This window comes from Cygnus olor, chromosome 1, assembly GCF_009769625.2.
Source record: "Cygnus olor isolate bCygOlo1 chromosome 1, bCygOlo1.pri.v2, whole genome shotgun sequence".
Classification (NCBI taxonomy): domain Eukaryota; kingdom Metazoa; phylum Chordata; class Aves; order Anseriformes; family Anatidae; genus Cygnus; species Cygnus olor.
The window spans coordinates 53,120,514-53,142,524 of record NC_049169.1 but is presented as its reverse complement, the minus strand read 5'-3'; the positions used below and the strand labels follow the sequence as shown (position 1 = coordinate 53,142,524).

Here is a 22,011-nt window from a genome sequence, read left to right as displayed (position 1 = left end):
AGGACAGTGTTTCTTTTCGTACCCCAAGTATCTGATGCCACTGTAATGATAGAAAGCTGCTTGTTTTTTTTTTTTTCCCGCACTGGTGGTATAAGTATATATAAGTATGGATATTTAATATATATGCATGCTTCAAAATGAAAGTTACAAAATTACAACTTTATTCATATGTTTCTCATACATCTCACATATGCTAAAGACATATTTTGTAATAGGATGACGTTCCAATGTATTTTCAAAAGTCCTTTATATCACACAGTGTCATGTCATGAAAAAAAAAATGGATTTAGGAGGAAAGGTTTTGCTTGACTGATTTTTGCTTTGGTTTGCAATACAAGATTGGCCAGTATATTTTAAAATGTGCGCCAGTTGCTAAAAAGATTATATGTTTCAGCGTTATGTGCTCCAGCGTTTTAAAATGCTAAAAATAAAATTTCCTCCAGTGAAATAAGGAGCATGCATGTATTTTAGAATGGGCAGGAATTTTCACAAGTGTTACTAGTACTATATACTAATGAAAAGAGTTTGTATTATACATGAAACAAAGTGGAACACCCACTTCTCATCAGAAAAGTAGATTTTTTCTTCACTTGGCAACACTGCTGAGCAGCTGCCTGGTCAAAATAGGTTTAATGCCTCATCTCTATCCTTTTCTCAGTACTTGTTGGCATGAACTTGCCTGTTGAGTCTCTTCTTAAATTTTGTTGTCTTTCTTGACACATTAGTCATTTGTCCCCCTTGTATAAAGATTTCTATGCATTTTTACTTATTCAGGCTACCTTCATTTATACATTTTATGGCATGCTGTTCATTCCCAGAAACTCTAAAATAAATTAAATGAGTGAACCTCCCTTACAAAATAAATGGCAATTTTTCTTCTTCGTCAATAACTCAAGTTTCTTCTTTTGACAGTTTCTTCTTTCAAGAAGAAACTTAAAGTTTTAATTCCCTGCCTAACATTTATTCAGCAGAAAGCAAAAATACTCTTTGTGTGTAGTTATTTACCTCCTTTTATGATTGTCAAGACTTTGGGGGAAAAAAAAAAGCAATCCCTTTTATTGCCTAAAGCTGTTTGATTACCATTTCCCATTATATTATATATAATATATATATTATAGAATACAGAAAAACATTGTTTTTCCTCAGTCATTTCAAAATACACACATCTAATTTCATGTCTTCCTGTATCATATCTTACAGAGACATTGAAAAACAAAATAACCCCTTCTCCCTAAAAGCTTCACAGTCTTTACTCTGGCTTGGTGCTTTATTTTCTATTCTCATATTACACCCTTATCTTTCTTGAAGGTTCATTAACTAAAAAATTACTTGATATTCAGAAGTTCAAACAAGGAAAAATCATTTATAGAGAACAGTGGCTTTCTTTTTTGATTTTGTATTAGAGAGAATTAGAGCATATAAAATTAGAGTGCCATGCAGACACTGAAATTAATTCTGGTTATAGCTTAGACAATATTAATGCTGATTTAGGCCCAAATGTTTTTTTGCTGGACTCTTGCCTTGGTCATGTTACACTGTGAAAATAAACGTGTTGACATTGTTGGGACTGTTTTCAAAAGACTGTAATTTATATGTGACTAGTAGTCATGCAAGAAAATTAAGAGTATTAGAGGTGGGGTCAATAAAAGCAGCTGCATCCTTTGTTATACAGGTGGGCAGGCTAAGTTCTGGAAAGCTACCCTGCTAGGTATGCACATCTATCTACCCATGGGAGAAAAGGCAAACCAGGAGACATTTTCTAAATCAGTGTAACAGTTTGCTGGGTTCGCTAGCTTTAATCTATTTTAAAACATTTACAAGTATTTAGAAATCTAAAATAACTTATAGCAAAACTATAGAGAACTCAACAAATTGTTCTAGCTAAAATACAGAGGAATTAGAAAATGTAAAGTGATCTCAGTAAATGATTCATACCAGTATGTTTCACTTCAAAATAGTGAAATAGTTCATTTTTAAAAAGGGAGCATTTTCTAAAGAGCTAAGTAATGCCAAACTGAAACATTTCATCCTCAGTCAAAGAAAATATGCTAAGGAATCTAACTTTGGCTCACATCTGATCGGTAATAAAAATTAATTTGATTCTCCCAGCAGATTCACCAGCTACAAAGCTGCTAGGAAAGTACGAAAATGCAATGATTGTAAGTCAAAACATTTCATCTATTGAACAGCTGCGTTTCTTTTAAAATCAGATCTAATGGTATATATTGTCAAATGGGGATAACTAGGAAAGGCTTAATGAGCAAGTTTGTAAACAGAAGAGAAGTGATAATGTTTACTGAATTCTCTTGTCAATTATACTAAAGTAGCTCTGCTAAAATAGTAGAGTTTTCCACATTTGCACTAGTTCAGCTAAGAGCAAAACTTGATCTTAATTTTGAAAGGGAAATACAGCTGAAGAAAAATAACCAATTCTCCCACTTATGCAAAATAAATTATTTCTGTCTGATACTGCATGTTTATTGCTTGTTGTACTCTGACAACACTATTGTGGAGGTGTTAAGCTTTTTATTAGAAATCTCTTCTTTTTCTTTTCCATACAGATGATGACACATTTTCCAACGTGTTTTGTGAAAACTCCAAGAAACTTATCAATGTAGACTTGTTTGCCCTGGCCGCCGAGTATTATTCTTTGTCTCACCTTGGAGTGTGTACCCCATTAGAAGAGCTACTTAAAGCACTGGGAGGAGACAACCAAGGATCAACTGGTATATTTACATTTATATTTCAGTCTTTATTCTCTCACTACAGGATCTTCAGACTTTTTGTTTTGGAGGGTGGTTTTGTGGTTTTGTGGTTTTGTTGTGTTTTTTTTTTTGTTAGTTTTGTTTGTTTTTTTCCCCTATATGAGTTTCCTTCCTACATGCTTCTCACTTCGATTCATTTGTTCTTAGATAATTTCTTCATTACCATTGTTTAGAAAATGGATTCTCTTGCTAAAATTTCAGCAGAGAGGTCATGACACTCAGAATGTATAAAGCTTTCCTGAGACTCAGTTTTAAAGGGTATGAAATAGGCAAGTGGGCACATCATTATTTGACATACAGATTAAATATCTGATTAATTCCCTTTCTTTTTCTTCTCATCTTCTCCTCAGCAGCAAGAATCACGATTGCTAGTCTTCCTTTCCTTTTTTTTTTTTTTTTTTTCAAAGTCTAAGTCTAAGCCTAATAGCCGGCAGCCATACCTCCACAAGTAGTATTTTTTGTTACAACTTTTGTTTAATATTAAACATGTGCTTAGACAATTAACTGAATATGGCCCAATAGGTGTTTGGTATTTCAAAATAAGCTGATTATATTCAATCTGTATTTTTTGAACCAATACCAAATATGTGTCTTTAAACTAGAGTAATTTCATTTTCTGTAGTTGAAAAGATGGACTCAAACACTCTCAAGTTGGCATCTTTACATTGGAAGTCTTACCCCTGACTTTATTTATTGTTTCAGGTGGTAAACTGAAGTTTATACTTACTTTTGACTGCTGTCATTTTCACAGAAAATGTGCTCTTCATGGAGTCCTTAGTCATCACAGATTTATCACTGTCTTTCAGGTTTCTCATTAGTTTTTCAGAGACAGACTCTAAGCCCCTCTGGCTTTGCTTTCTAGTGTGTTTTGCCCTATAATACAGTGAAATGCCAATGACATTTCTGTCCTAATTGATAGCACCATTAGATACATTGGGTATCTCTCCCATTTCCTACAGCAGTCTTCTCTTTTCAGTTTTACCATTTTCCATGTTTGGGTCCCCAGTTTTCAATTTCTTCAGAATGACAAAAAGGGACATAGCTAAAATAGCGTTCATGGTTTGCTGTGCATTGGTCTTACTATAAGTTTAGTTCCTGGCTTCTTTCCTTCTGCTATTTTTCAGTCTGAGGCTATTCTTCTTTGACAGCTGTGTACTGCTTTTCTTTTGCTTGTTTTGTAGCTCTTACCATTTTTGTTATGTTCTCATTCCCTGTGTTCTGCCTAATTTTCGTAATTCTGTAGTTTTACCTTGTTATACACGTACTTAAGTTCATACTTGGATTAGCTTTCTTAGACAAAAATACAAGGATTCTTTCATCTTTTTGTCATGCAGAACGGAACATCTAAAATAAGGCAACTGATGATTATTTTGTTCTGTGTCTTGCAGGAGTGCTGCTTGGTTGGGTAGCTGGGGCCTGGGATTGCAGTGTAGGAATTCTAAGTGGTACTTCTCTGAGAAAATAAAACATGTTCCAAATGGTATTATAATTCAAAACTTTTGTGTTGAATTGGCAGTATCAGTTAAATTAACTTAGTTGAATTTCCTGATAATTGTTTGGCAAAAGCAAAATATAGAATTATGTATTTGTAGTATGAAAGTTGCCAAATGAAAGTTTTGATCCTTTAAAATATTTTAGGTATTTTGGAGTTTATTCTGTATTTCAGAAAATATTTAATTTCCTGACTTACTAAACCTGGCAAATCAAGAGACATGTCAGCCTGAGAAATTAGTAACTTTATGATGGCCTTGCCCATATTCTGAAAAATATGCATCAGGATTATTCAATTTACATTTGAGATGTTTTTAATAAATTTTCCTATTCTAAAACAAGCATGCTTATAAACCTGTTCCCACAGACTGCATACTTGCATAGTTCTCGAACTTCTTCAGCATATTAATATAGACGTTTTACTATTCTTCCTTAGAATGATTGCTTGATAAGCTAAGTACCAGTATTTAAGTGTAGTCTGAATGTGAAGGGGTTTCTCCATCACTTCCTACCAAAGTTCGCTGTGTGCCCCATTGGGTTGCTTGCAGTGAGCACACAGGATCCAGAAGAACCTGGCCAAAGGGACAGAAGCCAGCAAGGAGAATTTCTTTTATGCACCTGATGTAAGAAGAGAGGATTACTAGAACATTGGAGTTAGAGTACTCTCTACCTTTTCAATATGTTTATGGCCAAGGTAATAGTCATGCAGTGACTGTTAACAAACCCATCTTTAAATTGCATGGACTGTAAATATCAGTTTGTCTCAATGTTTTTTAGCATATGTCCCTGCCAGTCTGGCTGATAGAATTGAATCACAGTACTGTAACTCCTGCACAGGTGGTGGTTTGGCATGGACTGTGAATTTTTATCTAGTATGTCTGAATTTCCACAGGTAACAAAAAATAAAAACCCCACATCCTGCCGTAGGAGGTCTTAGGAAGACCTGCATTAGGCCCGTAAGACAGTCTCCCCTCACTCTCTCTACTTCATAACTAATGATGTAGGTGCAAATGGCACTGTATAGGGTTGAAGCAGTTCTTCTATTGGAAAACAGCTACTTATGCTAGAGGGTTCACAGTGTAAATAAGCAACATTTGAGTACCACTAAAACATTAAGCTTTCCTTTATGATATCCAGAGTACTTCTGTGAAGTATTTCAACGTCACTTCCTTTTTTTGTCACAAAAGGAAGTTCTGGCCATATAAACCAGCCCCCAAATAGAGATTTTTCTGTTAGATTGCCATATGTTTGCTTGTTTGTCAAAATAGTAAAAAGTAAAAAAAAAAAAAAAAAAAACCTATCCCAAGCAAAATTTTGCATAAAACTCAGCAAAAATAAAATTTATAAGAAGTAGGTAATTTTCTGTAAACAGTGTAATTTTCCATGTGCTGAAGTATAGGCAGTGTTCATTCTGCAATAAGTAAGCAAGTAGTTAAGAAACTACAGTAACTAAGGTGATAAATACTTTATCTAAGTAAGTGTAAGCAAACTGTATTTTTTAAACTGGAACCTCAGTTTTTGTAACTTGCGTCTTGTTTCTGGATTTACCCCTCGGTGTTTGAAATGTGTTCATTTGACTTAAGTACTATTTGAAGTTCTACTTCGCAGAGCATTACCCTGTACAGTCATTTGACTTCATATTATTGCAAGGTATAAAAGGTGTGATATGTGGTGATAGTTCAGAGTGAATGTGCTGCTTTGGAGACCAGACAAACAAAACTTACATTTTTGTAAAAAAAAAAAAGTATTTCTTCATGTTCCCCTTCTTTTCTTTTCTTTTCTTTTCTTTTCTTTTCTTTTCTTTTCTTTTCTTTTCTTTTCTTTTCTTTTCTTTTCTTTTCTTTTCTTTTCTTTTCTTTTCTTTTCTCTTTTCTTTTCTTTTCTTTTCTTTTCTTTTCTTTTCTTTTCTTTTCTTTTCTTTTCTTTTCTTTTCTTTTCTTTTCTTTTCTTTTCTTTTCTTTTCTTTTCCTTTCTTTTTTTCTTCTTCTTTTTCTTTTTTCCTTCCTTTTCTTTTTTCCTTCCTTTTCTTTTTTCCTTCCTTTTCTTTTTTCCTTCCTTTCCTTTCCTTTCCTTTCCTTTCCTTTCCTTTCCTGTCCTTTCCTTTCCTTTCCTTTCCTTTCCTTTCCTTCCTTTTCTTTCCTTTTCTTTCCTTTTCCTTCCTTTTCCTTCCTTTTCCTTCCTTTTCCTTCCTTTTCTTTTTTCCTTCCTTTTCTTTTTTCCTTCCTTTCCATTTCCTTTCCTTTCCTTTCCTTTTCCTTTCCTTTCCTTTCCTTTTCCTTTCCTTTTCCTTTCCTTTCCTCTTTCCTTCCTTTCCTTTCCTTTCCTTTCCTTTTCCCTTTCCTTTCCTTTCCCTTTTTCTTTCCTTTCCTTCTTCCTTTCCTTTCCTTTCCTTCTCCTTTCCTTTCCTTTCCTTTCCTTTCCTTTCCTTTTCCTTTCCTTTCCTTTCCATTTCATTTCATTTCATTTCATTTCATTATTTTTTTTATAAGCTTATCCACATCCCAAAGTGTTTAAAGATAAATGAGGAAAGGTCTATATTTTCTATTTTCTCTCTTTTTTCTTTTTTTTTTTTTAATTTGAAATGGTTACAAATTAAGCATCTTTTTAAGGAGGCCACAGAGATCTCCGTAATTTTAAAGTTAATGAGAATCTTTAGTGAACACTTTAGCAGGTCACTTACTTGTTGGTGCTTTTTTTTTGTATGTTTAAAAATATTTTAGGCTATTATTTTCTTTTGTCAGTTCATAGAGGCTATATTACATTTTAAGTATTGTCATAACAGTTTATTGTAAAAAAACAGATGTTTAAGAAATGGAGAGATCCTGTGGGTTTTGCGAGAAATATAGAAAACACTAGGTTTCTCATGAGCTCAGTGCAATTCCCCACTCTCTTTTAAAGAAGTAATGCTCTTGGCTGTGTTCCCAGTATGGTCTGATCAAGGAATGAACATAGTTTTTGCCTAATGATCGGATTCTGGACAGATGAACACATACTGTGCAAAAAGCAGAGAAGGGGAAAATATTAATCTCCATAGTTATGTGGAAACATTTTGTTTTCTAGGAGCATGCTCACCAGTAGCAGACTGGTTTCTTCTACCCTCACCCAGACTTACAAAAATTGACATTGATTTAACTCACAGGGTTTCTCACAGGGGAGCTGCTTCTGAGCTGTTCATTATTTGGGGGTTGTAAATATGTAAACCAGTGGCAGAAGTTGACTACCTCTCATCAACAAATTCTGAATCATTTTTTTCTGGAAAGATATAGCAGATCTGTAATATATCTGTAGCTTAAATAAAGAAAAAAATTGCAGCTTCCTTTGAATTTCACCAGCATTGCTCATAACCTTTATTTCAGGTATCTCCCACTTGGTACTGTGACCAAATCTGGAGAATTAACAATCTGCACTATGTGATTGTTAATTGTCCTTGCCCTTATATTTCAAATATGTAAAGGTAAATGTGATAAGTGACATAAAAATTAATATTCTTAATGAACAGGAAAAAGTAGTAGTTTTGTAGTAGTAGCTTGTATCTAATATCTGCAGATATTAAATATGTACATTTTTTAAAAAACTACACTAGCAGAACTAAATTTTAAAGTGTGTTGAATTTTACTAATTTATCTGTAATTCAGAAGTTTAGTCTTATAATTACATAGTGGGTGTTTAACTAAATATTACTGCACTTAAAATATAGAAAATTCTAAAGCATACTTTTAGGGTGGTATTTATTTTGACTAATCATAAGTTTTCATTATTATGAATTGTGTTAATGTGTATATATTTTTGTAAAAATGGTACAGGTATCAAAACTGATGAGTTTATGAATAATAAGAAATCACATGAAGTACAAGTGATGTCTGAGCTTGTGGACAAAATAGCAAATTACTGTGGTATAAAACAGGTAAGAAAGCATTTTGTACTGTATGTTACTGTATAGCTTCCAAATTATTCTCCTTATTTTGTTCAAATACCATATTTTCATATTCTGTCTCTGCTGTTCTTATTTTTATCTAAATAATTGTAGCTAAAGAAGAGCCTTCCAGTGCAAGCTGAAGGACATTTTGTTTACAGATGCACCAGTCTCAATGAACTGCCTTCTAGTGAGTCATATTCATTTTATGGCTCAAAAAAAAAAAAAAAAAAAAAAAAAAGGAAAGAAATATAATCATCCTCTATACACTGAACAGCTAAAAAAAACGTACTGTTTTTTGCTATGCACAGGTACTGTCTCACTTATCTGTATTACACTGTTGGCAATTTACCACAGACATCAATAGTAGAGCAAAACTTCATCGTTTTGTCAGACACATAAGACTACCACATAGACACCAATGCTGAAATTCTGGGAAATTTTAAAAGCACATTTTTTTTTTTTTTTCTGGAACAAGGAATTTAAATTATTTCCTGTTCTTTAATACTGTTGTTCACCTTTCTTTAATGTGGATGGAGATCTATCTTCAATTAGGAATTTAGATATGACCTGTTCAGTTTGCAGAGAACACTTGAACACTTCCAGGGATGGGGCATCCACAGCTTCTCTGGTCAACCTGTTTCTGTGTCTCACCACCCTCACAGTAAAGAATTTCCTCTTTATATCTGATCTAAACCTTTTGTAGTTTGAAGCCATTACACCTTGGCCTATCAGTATGCTCCCTGAATAAGAGTCCCTCCCCTGCTTTCCTGTAGGCCCCCTTCAAGTATTGGAAGTTCGCTATAAGGTATTCCAATAGCAACGTCACATGGCAAGTTGGATGGTGAAGAATTGTAGTATTCCTTTCTCAAAATGTGACTGTAACTTACCCTTTTTTTTTTTAAATATGCAATTATGATTGCACAGTTCTCTAAGTCACTGTTGCATTAAAACCTTGTAGATATTTATTTATAGGCCTGTTGACAAAAATACAAGCATCACAATATTCGACTTTATTCACTACCTTATTTCACATTGCTTTAGACGAAAGTAACACTAATAACACATCCGTATTTTCCACGAGAGTAGTTTGCCTGTGAACTCTTTATATATGAAAGATTGTTTGATTCCGTGATCTAGATCTTTGTTGAGATAAGACTAAATTTTTAAGCAGTTGAGTGAACTGAGTTGTTTTAACCATTTTCATCTCTGTAACACTAGTTAGTGCCTAATGTATCTTCACTCTTGCTTTAGTCTGTAGATGACTAGTCGACCTGGACTCCGTTTTTGATTCCTTTCTACATCTAAGCTGCATTTGCTTTCCATGCGAGCAGCTGTAGGTGTTAGGTCTAGGAGACTAACTTCCTCCAGCTTAATATTCATTCCCAGAAAATTTTCTGGAGGACACATTTTATAGTTGTTTAAAAATAAGCACAACACTAATAAGGTTATCTGCCTAGATTTCATGAGTTATCTACTTAGATTTTATGCTGTATATATTCCCCCTGAGCCTGTTTTTGCTTTTTAAGAAAGTACGTCTGAGTCTAGTTAAAATTACTGTATCAGATGTCGGTAAAGGAAGAGAGACGGCTGCACTTTGTAAGTCTGTGTTGTTTTGATTTCTGGTGTATCTTGTCCCCCAGATGTGCCTGGCCTTCACAATGAGAGTGTTAGTTGGCCAGCTTCATACCTGGGAGGTTGCTAAAAGGTAATGGCATGGGCAATCGTGCTGGTGGTGGAATACAAGAGCATGTTCTGCTTAGTGGTGTGGATGTGACTGCAGAGTTTGCTGCTGCCACCATAAGTCCATGGCAGGTCCCAAAACTTGGATTCTGCTCTGAGTAGCTGATGAAGAACTTTGTTTTGGAAGTTATTTGGCTCAGACTGAGTTTAATATAGATAATATAACCAATATGTTCTGGTGAAGTACTCTTCATGGCTTTGTGTCAGGCATCCAGCGTCCATGGAATCTGAGATCAAAACTCTGCATTCTGACATGTCTGTTTTGTGAGGAACAGCTGCGCAGGGCAAAGTTTTAGGCAATCTTCTCCGTACAACTGGGATTCACAAGTAAATAGAGAACTGCAATTAAGGCCAAATATTACTGGATGAGCCACGATCAATTTGTGAGCATCTGCTATCGTTCAGAGATGAAGCGCGATCTCTCCAGTAGCTCCTTCAGGAGCCAGACGCAGTGACAAACGCAGAAGCCCTGAACAACCACAAAGAGTGAAAATGCAGAAGTAGCAGATAAATAAAAGTAACTTTCTCGATTAATTAGCATATTTTTTGACTTGCTTACCTTATGCTTTGGGCAAGAATCAGTTGTTCAAGTGTTGAAGACTTTCATATACTGAACAAGTTGTTGAAAAGTATAATTTTCTTATAATGTAATAATAAATGTTCTCTGCATTTGCTGGAAGGTGAGTTGGTGGTGTTTCATATAGCATTTTCATTTAGATTTTAAATAGTTCCTTTGAGATTCAGGAATGAAAGGAAAGGAAAACCCATATTCAGAGAGGAAAAAAGTAGAGCCACCTTAATGACCTAACCTAAGTCCTGATGTAGCTGGTTACTCATAAAATCTCAAACCAATCATTATTAAGTATCTGTCAATATGCTGCAATTTCAGCTTGTGATTATGCACTTGTAGTTACAGCTTGTAGTATCTTTAGGATTATTTTCTGTTTATTTTTTGAAAAAAACGTAGCATTTAATGACAAATATGATTGCAATATATCACTGAATATGAAATGCCGACTGCTTTATATTAACTTTTTTCCATTTTAGTCATATACTGTAACAGAATTTATTTTTTCAAAGTTACAAATCCCTAATATATGAAAAGAGCTTTCCAGTACATGTTAAAAAAAAATAAAAGGAAAAAAAAAGAGAAGCCAGCCTCCTCCTTCTCAGTTATTAAAAAGCAACTTCTTTTGTTTTGGTTACCTTTCAACTTAAGAAAATACAGGAATTGTAAAGTTTTAGGAGAGTTTTTTTCTTTATTGATTTTTTTCTGTCCTTCTCAGCAAAACAAAATGTATGTAGCTTTTAATTAAAAAATCTAGAGCTATGAAAACACAACACATATTTTACAACAGCACGTGGCCTCAGGGTGTTTCTTTCAGATATTCAGATATTACAGATCACTGACAGATTGAAAAATGCCCTCCATTTCACCTCCATACCGTGATGTATAATGGGTGGTAGAGGATATTGTCCTCTTGTGGTATTTTACAATATAGTATAGTAAATAGTAAAAATGAGGATAAAAGAAAAAATTTTACTACTACAGTAATCACTTCTAGGTTAATGATTTGAGTTAAAACATTAAAGCAAACCAATTTAATATTTTTTTCAATTGTTTACTGCCCCTCTTAAATATCATTCTTATCACAGAAGTGGAACTTTTTAGAAAGTAGCTCTTGATTAAAGCTGGAAAAGAAGCCGGTGCTAATTCTTCTCTGCTTAAATGCACATTTGTTTTCTTTAATGTATTTATGGAAGTTTTCCTTGGAAATTACAGCATGTGCAGCAGGAGTTGCAGTGTATAACCTAAGTGTAATAAAATTCTGTATTCAGCATCCATTAAATTTGTGATTTGATGCTGGGAAATGCTGGAATGCTTCTGGAAATGGAGTTCTTGATTGTGCAGTGCCAGAAACTGTTTAAACATAGTACCCAACTCACCATGGACAGGACCTTTGGAGTTCATTATATCATGGAAATTTCATTTTAAAAGTTCATGCTTGGCAGATATACTGTGGATTGCTGATTACCTTTCCTTATGTAATCAAGGGAAGGTAAAGCAAGGATTAATTTAGTCCAGTCTATTTGTTTAGCACAAGATCATTGCCTTCTTATTTTTAGTCAAAATTTCCTCTCTTTTTAGAACTGTTCTCCCAATGCTAATTTAACAATGTATTACTGTTGCCCAGAGAAGCTGTGGATGCCCCATCCTGGGAAATCTTCAAGGCCAGGCTGAATGGGGCTTTAAGCAACCTGGTCTGGTGGGAGGTGTCCCTGCCCATGGCAGTGGGGTTGGAGCTAGGTTGTTTTTAAGGCCAGTCTATGATTCTATGATTCTTTTTTCTTGGAAATAACTACAAAAATCTTATCAGTTTGTCTTTACAGCCACTGGAGTTCACATGTATGAGTTAGGAATAATTTACTAATTTACTATCCAAATACTGAGGTTAAAAGAAATAATTAAAATACCTTGTAGAAGTGGAGGTGTGCATATTCTACATAATAATGTCTGTCACATAAAATAATGGGTAAAATTATTCCTTAGGCACTTTTCTGTCTTTACTTTTAAATAATCTGAGAGGTTATTGGTGATAAATGTGACAAATATTTTCAAAATGCAAAAGATGCTTCGAACATATCAATTCTATTTCTCTAAATCCTCTCCTGTACAGATTTCGTTCAAGAAATTTGAGGATTGTTGTATATTTAGATAGCAAAAATGCAGTAGTATTACATGAAGAATGCTGATGAAAAAGCTACATGTGGCCTAGATAGACAATTTTTACCTAATGGTCTATATTCTCCATGGTTTTAAGTAGTCCTTTGTGAAAGTAATTTGTTTCTTTCTAGCTCCATGGCTGTACACATCTTGAACATTTTTAGAATAAAGAATAAGTTTTTCTTTTTCATTTCAGTACAGATATTGATGTGCTGCATGTGCTTACCTAGTAAAAAGCTATGTGATTGAGTGTGAGATAGATCCAGGTAGTATATACTGGTATTTAGACGTACATAAATCAATGTAAGCTTTTTATGAATATGTGAAAAACCAAGAACAAGACATAAAAAATATTCTTGAATCAATCAGTTTCAGGAACATCTACAAAGAAAGTCATTATGTCTATTCCATAGATACTTACCTGAACAGAAGGAAGTGTTATAATTTCCTTCATTTAGAGAAATGACACTCTGCCTATTCTTGTAAAATATGCTCTTGTATGCATGTGTTTATTATAAATTAAAGCGTACATGATATAAAACTTTGATTAAGTAATTAAAGTTCTCAGGTTGCCCTTGTTTCTGCTACTACTCTGCATAGTGTTTTCCTTCCTGCATTATGTCAGTCACTGAAGTAGCACATGCTATCAGCTATGAGAGAAACTAAACTTTCAGCTAATTATCCCTTCTTTTCACTTCTTCCTCCAGAACACTCAGTGGAAAGCACATGTGACATGTGATGCCCTTTGTTTTATTACAAAACCATCCTTATGTTACACAGATTTGTACAGATCATTTTCACAGAATGGGAAACTAGTATAAATAAGCATTCTGACGTAGGAGGCAGTATTTGATAACACATGTCTTTAGGTCATGTCTGAAGTGATTAAGTTAAGCACTGAACATGAAGATGCTTTTTTCTGTATACTTAGTGGTAGAAGACTCCTAAGTACAGGAGCTAAATGCCTAAACTTAATACTGTGAATACTTCCTTTCCTAACTATATGTTCTGACCCAATTTAGCAAGGGTAGGTGGTGGTGCTAGTGTTTTATGGTTATTTTCTTTAACAGAAGGCAGTTCTATGTCAAAATATATACTGAAAGTCTTTTCCAAAAGTGTCACAACATGTGTAGTGCATAAGCCTTGCATTATCTATTTCCTGGAGGAAATCAGTTTAGATTCTGTGTTTTAAAGTCAAAAGGTGCACCAAAAAGCAAATGGATGAAGCATGTTAGGAAGTATAACAGATAAAGTAATTATGAAATTCAGGTTTAATTTTTTAAGCAATTATTTTTCATTTGATTGAAATGTGTCTTGTTGCTCACTAATTTAGTGCATCTTTCTCATTTTTCTTTTTCTCTCTCTCTCTTTTTTTTTTTTTTTTTTTTTTATTATCTAGGTGATTGACATAGGTTCTGGAAAGGGCTACCTGAGTTCATTTTTGTCCATGCAATATAACTTAAAAGTATATGGAATTGATTCCTCGAACACCAACACCAATGGTGCTCATGAAAGGAACAGGAAATTGAAGAAACACTGGAGAGCTTATCAGAGTCGAGCAAGAGCAAATCCTGAAAGCCAGAGATTAGAAAAGGCAAATGACAGTCCAGTGCAAAATGAAATTAAATGTAAAGCAGTCAATGAAAGGACCTTAAATAACAGCTGTCTTCAAAGTCAAGACCAAAGGACTACTCAAGACTTAGTTCCTTCTTGTGTTTTCACAGAAGTAGCTACATCTGAGACCAGCAAACAAACAGAAATTGATTTGGTGACTCAGGCACAATGCAATGAAAGCAGACTTTCTGAAGAGGCTCTTGCTATTCTCGATGTTCTGCCTGCTAATGCTGTAGAAATTTTTTCTTCCTCCCAGTGTAACAGTGGGGAGCTCTGTGAAGAGGAAAAGGCCAAAAGAAAAATGGCATCTATCAAAGCCAAAGCAAGCAAGTCAAGTGAATCAAACCTTTATTTTCCATTGACTTCCTACGTCACTGCGGAAACAGAACTCGGTGACATCATAACAGATTTGGAGGTTATGTTACTCATATTTGAAATATATTGTCCATTGTCTTTATATTGCTGTTTTCATACATACATAATGTTTGATGAGTGTACATAAAATGCTATTGGTGAATGAATATTCTGACCAAATGTTTTTCAGCCAGATTACATTAGTATTTCTAACAGATACAGAGATTGTTTTTCTATTTTAATATTAGTATTATTTTGAATATGTAAAGCAGCCTCTAGAATTTATGGAGTAGATAATAATCAGCTGTCAAAGTTAACAGCATACGTATTAGCACATTCAGGTATTTTACAATTCTGGATATAGATAACATCTAATTATTAAGAAAATAGCTAAATTTACCAGGTAGGCAAGTATATTAAGCACTGGAATTTCAATTTCCCTGAAATTTCTTATTTTTAAAGTTTTATATTTTTCTAATTTTGGTAAAAGTTTGAAAGCATAACAGAACGTACTGACTATAAAACTCAACATAAAGAGTTTGTAACGAGCCTTATTTGTAAATAATGCTTATATATTTTGTCTTTCCGGAGTTACCGTAAGTTCACTTAGTAATCTGCTAGCTGACAAGGATTGTGTCTACACAAACAAGCACAAGCTCAGCTGCTCAAAGGCAATGGTACAAGTCTAGAAGCTGTATGGCTGGTTAGTTGCTGTGCCTGAGCTAGCTTACGTTGATTGTGTAGATATATTCAGTCTTTTATGGAAAGATGAAAACTTGTATGTATTCAGGGGTGTAATTCATTTCTAATACAAGACCACAGGTTTGTGTTAGTTGTGGAGGAGCTGTTTATGCTCCTGTAAAACAGTAGGTGAAGCATATGCCTCTAAATTTGCACAACTGGATTTCATCTCCACTTAGCATGTGATTTGAATGATATAAAAAGCAGAAAAAATGCTGCATCACTGCCTGTCTTTAAAAACATTACTGTAAAAAAGTAAAAGCTTTATTGTGTTAAAAAATAGTAATAATCAAACTGCACACTATGTGTGATGAATGTGTATAATTAAAATACCTAAAAAGTACAATCATTTAAATGACTCTAAAAGTATTCTGAGAATATTTAGAAATAAAATATTATTTTACAACTAGTTTTACAAACATCACCATTTTTAATTTTAACCATAAATTGATTTTTTTCTCAATTTTTCCTAAGCCGGGGAAAATGAGTATTTACTAATTTATACGGTAAGTTCTGAAAATGATTTGAATTGCTGATGAAATACTGGGATAGAAATGAATGTTTGTATGTGGGCCCAGGACTAATACTGAGATATCAAATTTTACTACATTAAGCCAACAACCCAGAAAGTACTTTCAGTTATACCCAGGCAACCTCAGTGAAGTCAGTGATTGTCCAGAAGTGTACCTGACACAGACAGATTACACTCGTATTGTTCAGAAGTTTTGAGTACACTAATGTTCCATGGACATTGAATGGATGTCATGTGGTAGCCACTCCCTTTCCCCTGAAAGAAGCTAATTTTAAAGCAGCGGTTTAACTGCAGCTTTTGCAGGTGAGTGTCTTCCATTAGCCTCCAAACTTCATTATTGTTCCACTCTATTTCATGTGGAAGAAAAGATTTGTGCAATGATGAGCTGAAGCTGGCTAACAAGCAAAAAGTCTTTTAAAAACTAAGCTGAAGTGGAACTGAACTTCTGCCACCTAAAAATTTTGGGTGGTAGGGCAATGAGAAAGCAATCACAGAGAAGCAGCTCAAGCAAAGTGGAAGGTGAGAAAAGTCATGGGAAGAAGAAAAAAAAAACAGAGGAAAAAAAAAAGGAAATACGTACAAATACTATACAATACGGAAAGAAAATCAAAGTAATACAGAACAACAAAAATAGACGTGTGCAAAATGACTGCAGAAGGGCACTACAATTGAATGTACCTTGGCTGACTGATAACCATTAATAAATAAGACTGAAATTCAAAGCAACAAGCACCATGTTTACCATGTAGATTTCAATAAATAATGCTGAGAGGGAAAAGTCTTGCTCTGAACAGTGAGAAGAGGGTTGATTGGGATGGAGAAATAGAGAGAAATGGGAAACTGAGGAAAAAGGAAAGCAGAAAGTAGAACGGGCAGAACAGAGTATCTGAAGTTGAAGTTCTTTGTTTTTTGTTTTAGGGAAGAAAATACCAATCTGTTGTTGAATGATAGTATGCACGCTGCACAACTGCGGTACAACTACAGTTCTGGAAATAGCAAAGCAGATGGAGCAGGGCCTGCTCTTCAAATTACACTTGTACTTAGGAAGTGGTTTTGATTTCAGCAGTTCAGACTAGCAGAAATGCCACAGATAGGTCCATCTGTCTATGTTATGGTAGACAATCTGAAGTAAGAAAAGCAAGTATAAGTAGTAGTAAAAATTATAAGAGGAAAGCGAGGAAAGATGAGACAAAATGGCCAGTGTCCAGTCATCATGTAGATGCCCCCTTCCATGCAGTTAAACCAGCTGCTGTTCACACTCATAAACTTTTGCTTCCTCTTGGACACTGAAGGTAAAGTATGGAGATGCATAGTTCCGTAGGTGAACAAAATGCTGAGCAGTCTTGTTCCCCATAAAGGAAATACACTGTGTTTTCTTAGCACTGAAGTGCTTTTATTGTTCCTAGAAAAATTCCAGAAGAGAACACCAGGAGTCGTCATGGAGTCGTATATTTAAACCTTACAAGTGAATAACCATTTGCAGGATGTTTGGGTTTTGGAGTTTGTTGTTGTTATTCATAGTCTTTCCGTTGTACAGGGAGATGCTTTATTGTTGCTTTTTTTTTTCTTCTTAGGACTGTATAATGGTGGGTCTGCATACATGTGGTGATCTTGCTGCAAATACACTACGAATATTTACTGACAAGCCTGAAATCAAAGCAGTTTGCAGTGTAGGCTGCTGCTACCATCTGTTGTCAGAACAGTATGAAAACCAAGAAGGTAATTCTGAGTTTAACTTGTGGCTGCCAGTTTGGATGTTGAGAATATTATACCTTTAATTAATAACCTCCTGATGTTTGTTCCTTTCCAATGGCTTATTTAATACTGATTTTAATTACTTTATGTGGGTATTTCACTCCCGGATGCCCTGTAGCTTTCCTGTTATGCCAATATTGCTAATATTCTTGCTGAAATTAGGGACATTAATGCAGAATGTTTTTATGTGGTTATGAATACAGCTGTTTTTATTCCATTACTTCACTCGTAAAATGTTGAGGCTTTTTTGGTCAATATGTTTTCATCCTTTTGAAATATTTTGTACCAGATTTTGCCTTTGGCTGTCGGCATGCAGCATCCATTTATGTTGAATCATACATGTACAACTATAAGCAGAATTAAGTCCTTGTAATGCAAATTATTACTCTAAAAAACATTCATCTGAGCACTTTGCTCTGGGGCTTTGCCAGTTTAGAACATTATGGAACAGTACGTTTAACAGTTTTTCTTGGGGTGACGAGCTGAAAATTATTTGGGGATTCACACCTCAGGCAAATTTTCCTTCTTTTTTACTATTTCAGATAGAAAGCTAGTATCTTTAGCTGAAAAGTAAATTCTTTACCTTTCTGTACAGCTTTCAAACAACAGAGAGTTACAGATTGTCTTTGCACAAATGTAGTGAATGCATGCCATAGTAGATGAAACTGATGGATTGCTGGGTTTATCATGAAAAGCTCATGCTGTTTCTGTTGTCTAGTGTTTTATAGTTAACAGTGATGGAGTCATTGCTAACAGAAGTACTATTGTCTGTTTGGTTTAATACTTCGTGTATATCAACTTGGAAGCAATTTGGTATAAAGTAATAATAAAGGATATAGACTACAGCTAAAAATTGTCATTTTCTACTTCAACATCCAAATGCTGTGTTTCCCCTAGAATTTTCTACAGCATCTTCTGCTATTATTTCAAGCAGTGTACGGATTAACAGATGCATTAACATTTTAATTTCTATTTAGCTCATTCGTTTTTAATGCATACTGAAAGGCATTAAATATCTGGCTTTCCTGAGCAAACAAGTGTAATGTAGCTGAGCTCTCTAATGATCATCTGCTGAAGTCTTAGAAACTGATCACCATTATCAACAAAATTTGAGAGAGAGGTGGATTGGCAAAGTTTATTTCATCTCTTTCAGGGAACTTCATGGACAGAAAGGCAGGAGGAACTCAGCTGGTGTTCTGTAACAGTTGGCTGCTCAGCCAGCTAAGGCATAGCTCTGGATTGACCACAACACATGCCAGCTCTTGCTTGTTTTAGTGATTTTTTTATGTTGCTCAGGATAGATCTGGAACAATTTTGAAAGATTTTACAGTGTATTATTTTAATTATTTCCCAATACTTCAAATTAACAAAAGAAAAAAAGGGGGGGGGATACAATTGAAATTTATGTTCCTATATTTGCATTACAGAAACACAATAAGTAAAAAACATACAATTATTTTTACGTCAATGTTTTAGAAAACTGTGGGCTTTTCAGACACCTGTGATTAAGTTTGTGTGTCTCAAACATTTGGTTATTTCATGTTATTGCAAACACGATATAACTTCCTGTTCTAGCAGTGGGATGATTACTTTTTCCAGACCAGTGCATAAGGCTTTACTAAATTATTATCATTCAGACACCACCAAAGGATCAGCTGTTATAATCTGTTATAAATTCAGCTAAACAGATGTGCATACAGTGATAAGAGATACTGCAGTTTCACAATAGCATGGAAATGAAGCCAAATTGTGCGTTGGAATTTCTAGCTATTTGATTTTTCTCAACATGGAGGATACAAATTGTAGAATCATAGAATCACAGAATATCCCGAGTTGGAAAAGACCCATAAAGATCATCGAGTCCAGCTCCTGGCACCACACAGATCTACCCAAAAACTCAGACCGCATGACTAAGAGCACAGTCCAAACGCTTCTTAAACTCCAACAGGCTTGGTGCTGTGACTACGTCCCAGGGGGGCTAGTTCCAGTGCACGACAACCCTCTCAGTGAAGAACCTCTTCCTGATGTCCAGCCTGAACCTTCCCTGTCACAGCTTGACACCATTCCCTCGGATCCTATCACTGGTCACTAAAGAGAATAGATCGGCACCTGCCCCTCCACTTACCCTCGTGAACAAGCTGTAGGCCGTGATGAGGTCTCCCCTCAGCCTCCTCTTTTCCAGGCTGAACAGACCAAGTGACCTCAGCCGCTCCTCATACGTCCTCGTACAGGGCCTTGTCTAGTCATGTTTAGAATGTATCTCTAAGGACAATGATAAGGCAGCCCATTCCAATGTTTGACTACCTTCACGACAATTTTTTTTTCCCTGTATCTATTTGAAGTTTGCATCTTACATGTGTTATCTATTGTCCTTTCACTGTGCACCTCCAGGAGGAGTCTGGCTTAACCTTTTAACTTCCTTTTAATTAGGTAGGTGAATACAGCAGTTAGATCCTTCCTTGATGTTCTCTGCAGTCCTATAGTTCCCACTGAAATCCTTCGAGTAAGTCAGCATCTTGGTCTGGAAAGCTCAAAGAAGCACTCTAGATACTCTCGCTCTCACAAATGCTAAAGAGGGGAAATAATCATGTCCCTAACCTGTGGATTACACTGTTGAGCCTTTGAGTCCTGTCAGTTTTCTACACACCTTGTAGTCTACCTGCTGGAATCATATCTTGCCAATTTGGCTATAAAGATACTAACGAAACCTTCCTGACAGCCTTGCTAAAGTCAAGGTAAACTATAACTACTGCTCTCCCCAAATTCTTGGAGCCAGTCATTGCATCGCAGAAGGCAACGTAGCTTGTCAGTCCCTGATAAATCTCTGCCACCTGTTACAATAACAGAGTTAGTTGGAAGGGACCTGCAAAGATTGTCAAGTCCAACTGCCTGATCACTTTCTAAAAGTTAAAGCATGTTATTGAGGGCATCATCCAAATGTCTCTTGAACACTGACAGGCTTGGGGCATCAGCCACCACTCTAGAAAGCCTGTTCCAGTGTATGACCACCTTCATGGTAAAGTATTTTCTTTATATCTAGTCTGAACCTCTCCTGGTGTAGCTTTGTGCCATTCCTGAGTGTCTTATCATTGGTTGCCAAAGAGAGGAGACTGGCACCTCCCTCTATATCTTTCCTCCTTGGGAAATTGTAAAGAGCAATGAGGTCACCTCTTAGCTTTCTTTTCTCTAGACTAGACAACCCAAGTGTACTCAGCCTCTCCTCACAGGACATGCCTTCCAGCCCTTTCCCCAGCTTTGTTGCCCTCCTCTGGATGCTTTCAGGTACCTTACCTTTCAGGTACCTCTTTAATATCGTGGACCCCAGAACTGCACACAATATTCAAGGTGAGGCCACACCAATCAATGCTAAATGCAGCGGGACAATCACGTCTTTTGACCATCTGGCTATCCTAATTGCAGTTTGCCTTCTTGGCTGCCAGGGCACACTGCTGATTCATGCTGAGCCTACTGTTGACTGTTCACAATCTCCTTCTTGTTCTTCATGTAGCTGGACATGAATTCCAAGAAGATTTGCTCTGTAATCCTCTGAGTACTGAAGTTAGACTGGATGTGATATTTGCCTTTTTCCTGTCACCAGGAATCTCCCTTGATGGATGTGACCATTCAAAGGTGACAGAGTGTGGCCTTCACATGACACCAACCAGTTCCCTCAGCTCCTGAAATGCATCCCATCTGGTCTCATGGACTTGAGTACTTCCAGTTGGTCCCTGAACCAGTCTTATCTGTTTTGTAGGTAGTGCTTCACTTACCACAGACCCTGCCAGGGAAGCTGCTCATTAATGAGGGCCTTAGGTGGAAAGACTAGTTAGAGTATTAGGATGCAGACTTAGAGCTAGGTCTCTGTGGTTACACAAGAACTTCCTAAGAAGCAGACAGAATTGTGCAGAATTTGCTGGAACACAGCAAGTCACAATTGTTTGAAATCAGTCCAATAAGCAAGGGCTTGCCTGTGAGGACACAGTGGGAAGTTCTGTTATAAAGCACTTTATACTTGTTTTATCTTGACTTAGTAGCTTTGAGGATTCTTTGTTTTAAAAATATAATTGCTCTATTTTATACTTATACTTTTGCCTGGTGTAAAAGCTTTTTATCTTCTTGAGGTGGTTAACTCTTAAGGAAAATATTGAGGCATGTCCATCTAAAACCTCTTCCTATCTTATTCTCCACCGGAGAAAAAACTTCCCAAACTGCCTCCCCCCCAGCCCTGCCCCCACCCAAGTACCACATTTTTCATCTTTGCTGCTTCTTATTCTTTAATGTAAATGCAGATGGTTGCTCTCATAAGGCTAGTTGAAGCAGATGTGCCAGCCCACAAAAAAGCTGCTGTGCACTGACAGTTGCCATAACTTGAAAAGGC

General features: G+C 35.7%; 1 protein-coding gene across 1 annotated transcript in view; it reads left to right on the top strand.

Moving 5' to 3' along the window:
• Positions 1-22,011, top strand: part of METTL25 (methyltransferase like 25) — a 63,177-nt gene that overhangs the window by 4,951 nt on the left and 36,215 nt on the right. The window contains exons 2-5 of the mRNA XM_040558378.1: positions 2,562-2,726; positions 8,060-8,160; positions 14,037-14,666; positions 17,453-17,597. Coding sequence (XP_040414312.1) covers positions 2,562-2,726; positions 8,060-8,160; positions 14,037-14,666; positions 17,453-17,597 — 1,041 coding nt within the window. The remainder of the gene's footprint in view (positions 1-2,561; positions 2,727-8,059; positions 8,161-14,036; positions 14,667-17,452; positions 17,598-22,011) is intronic.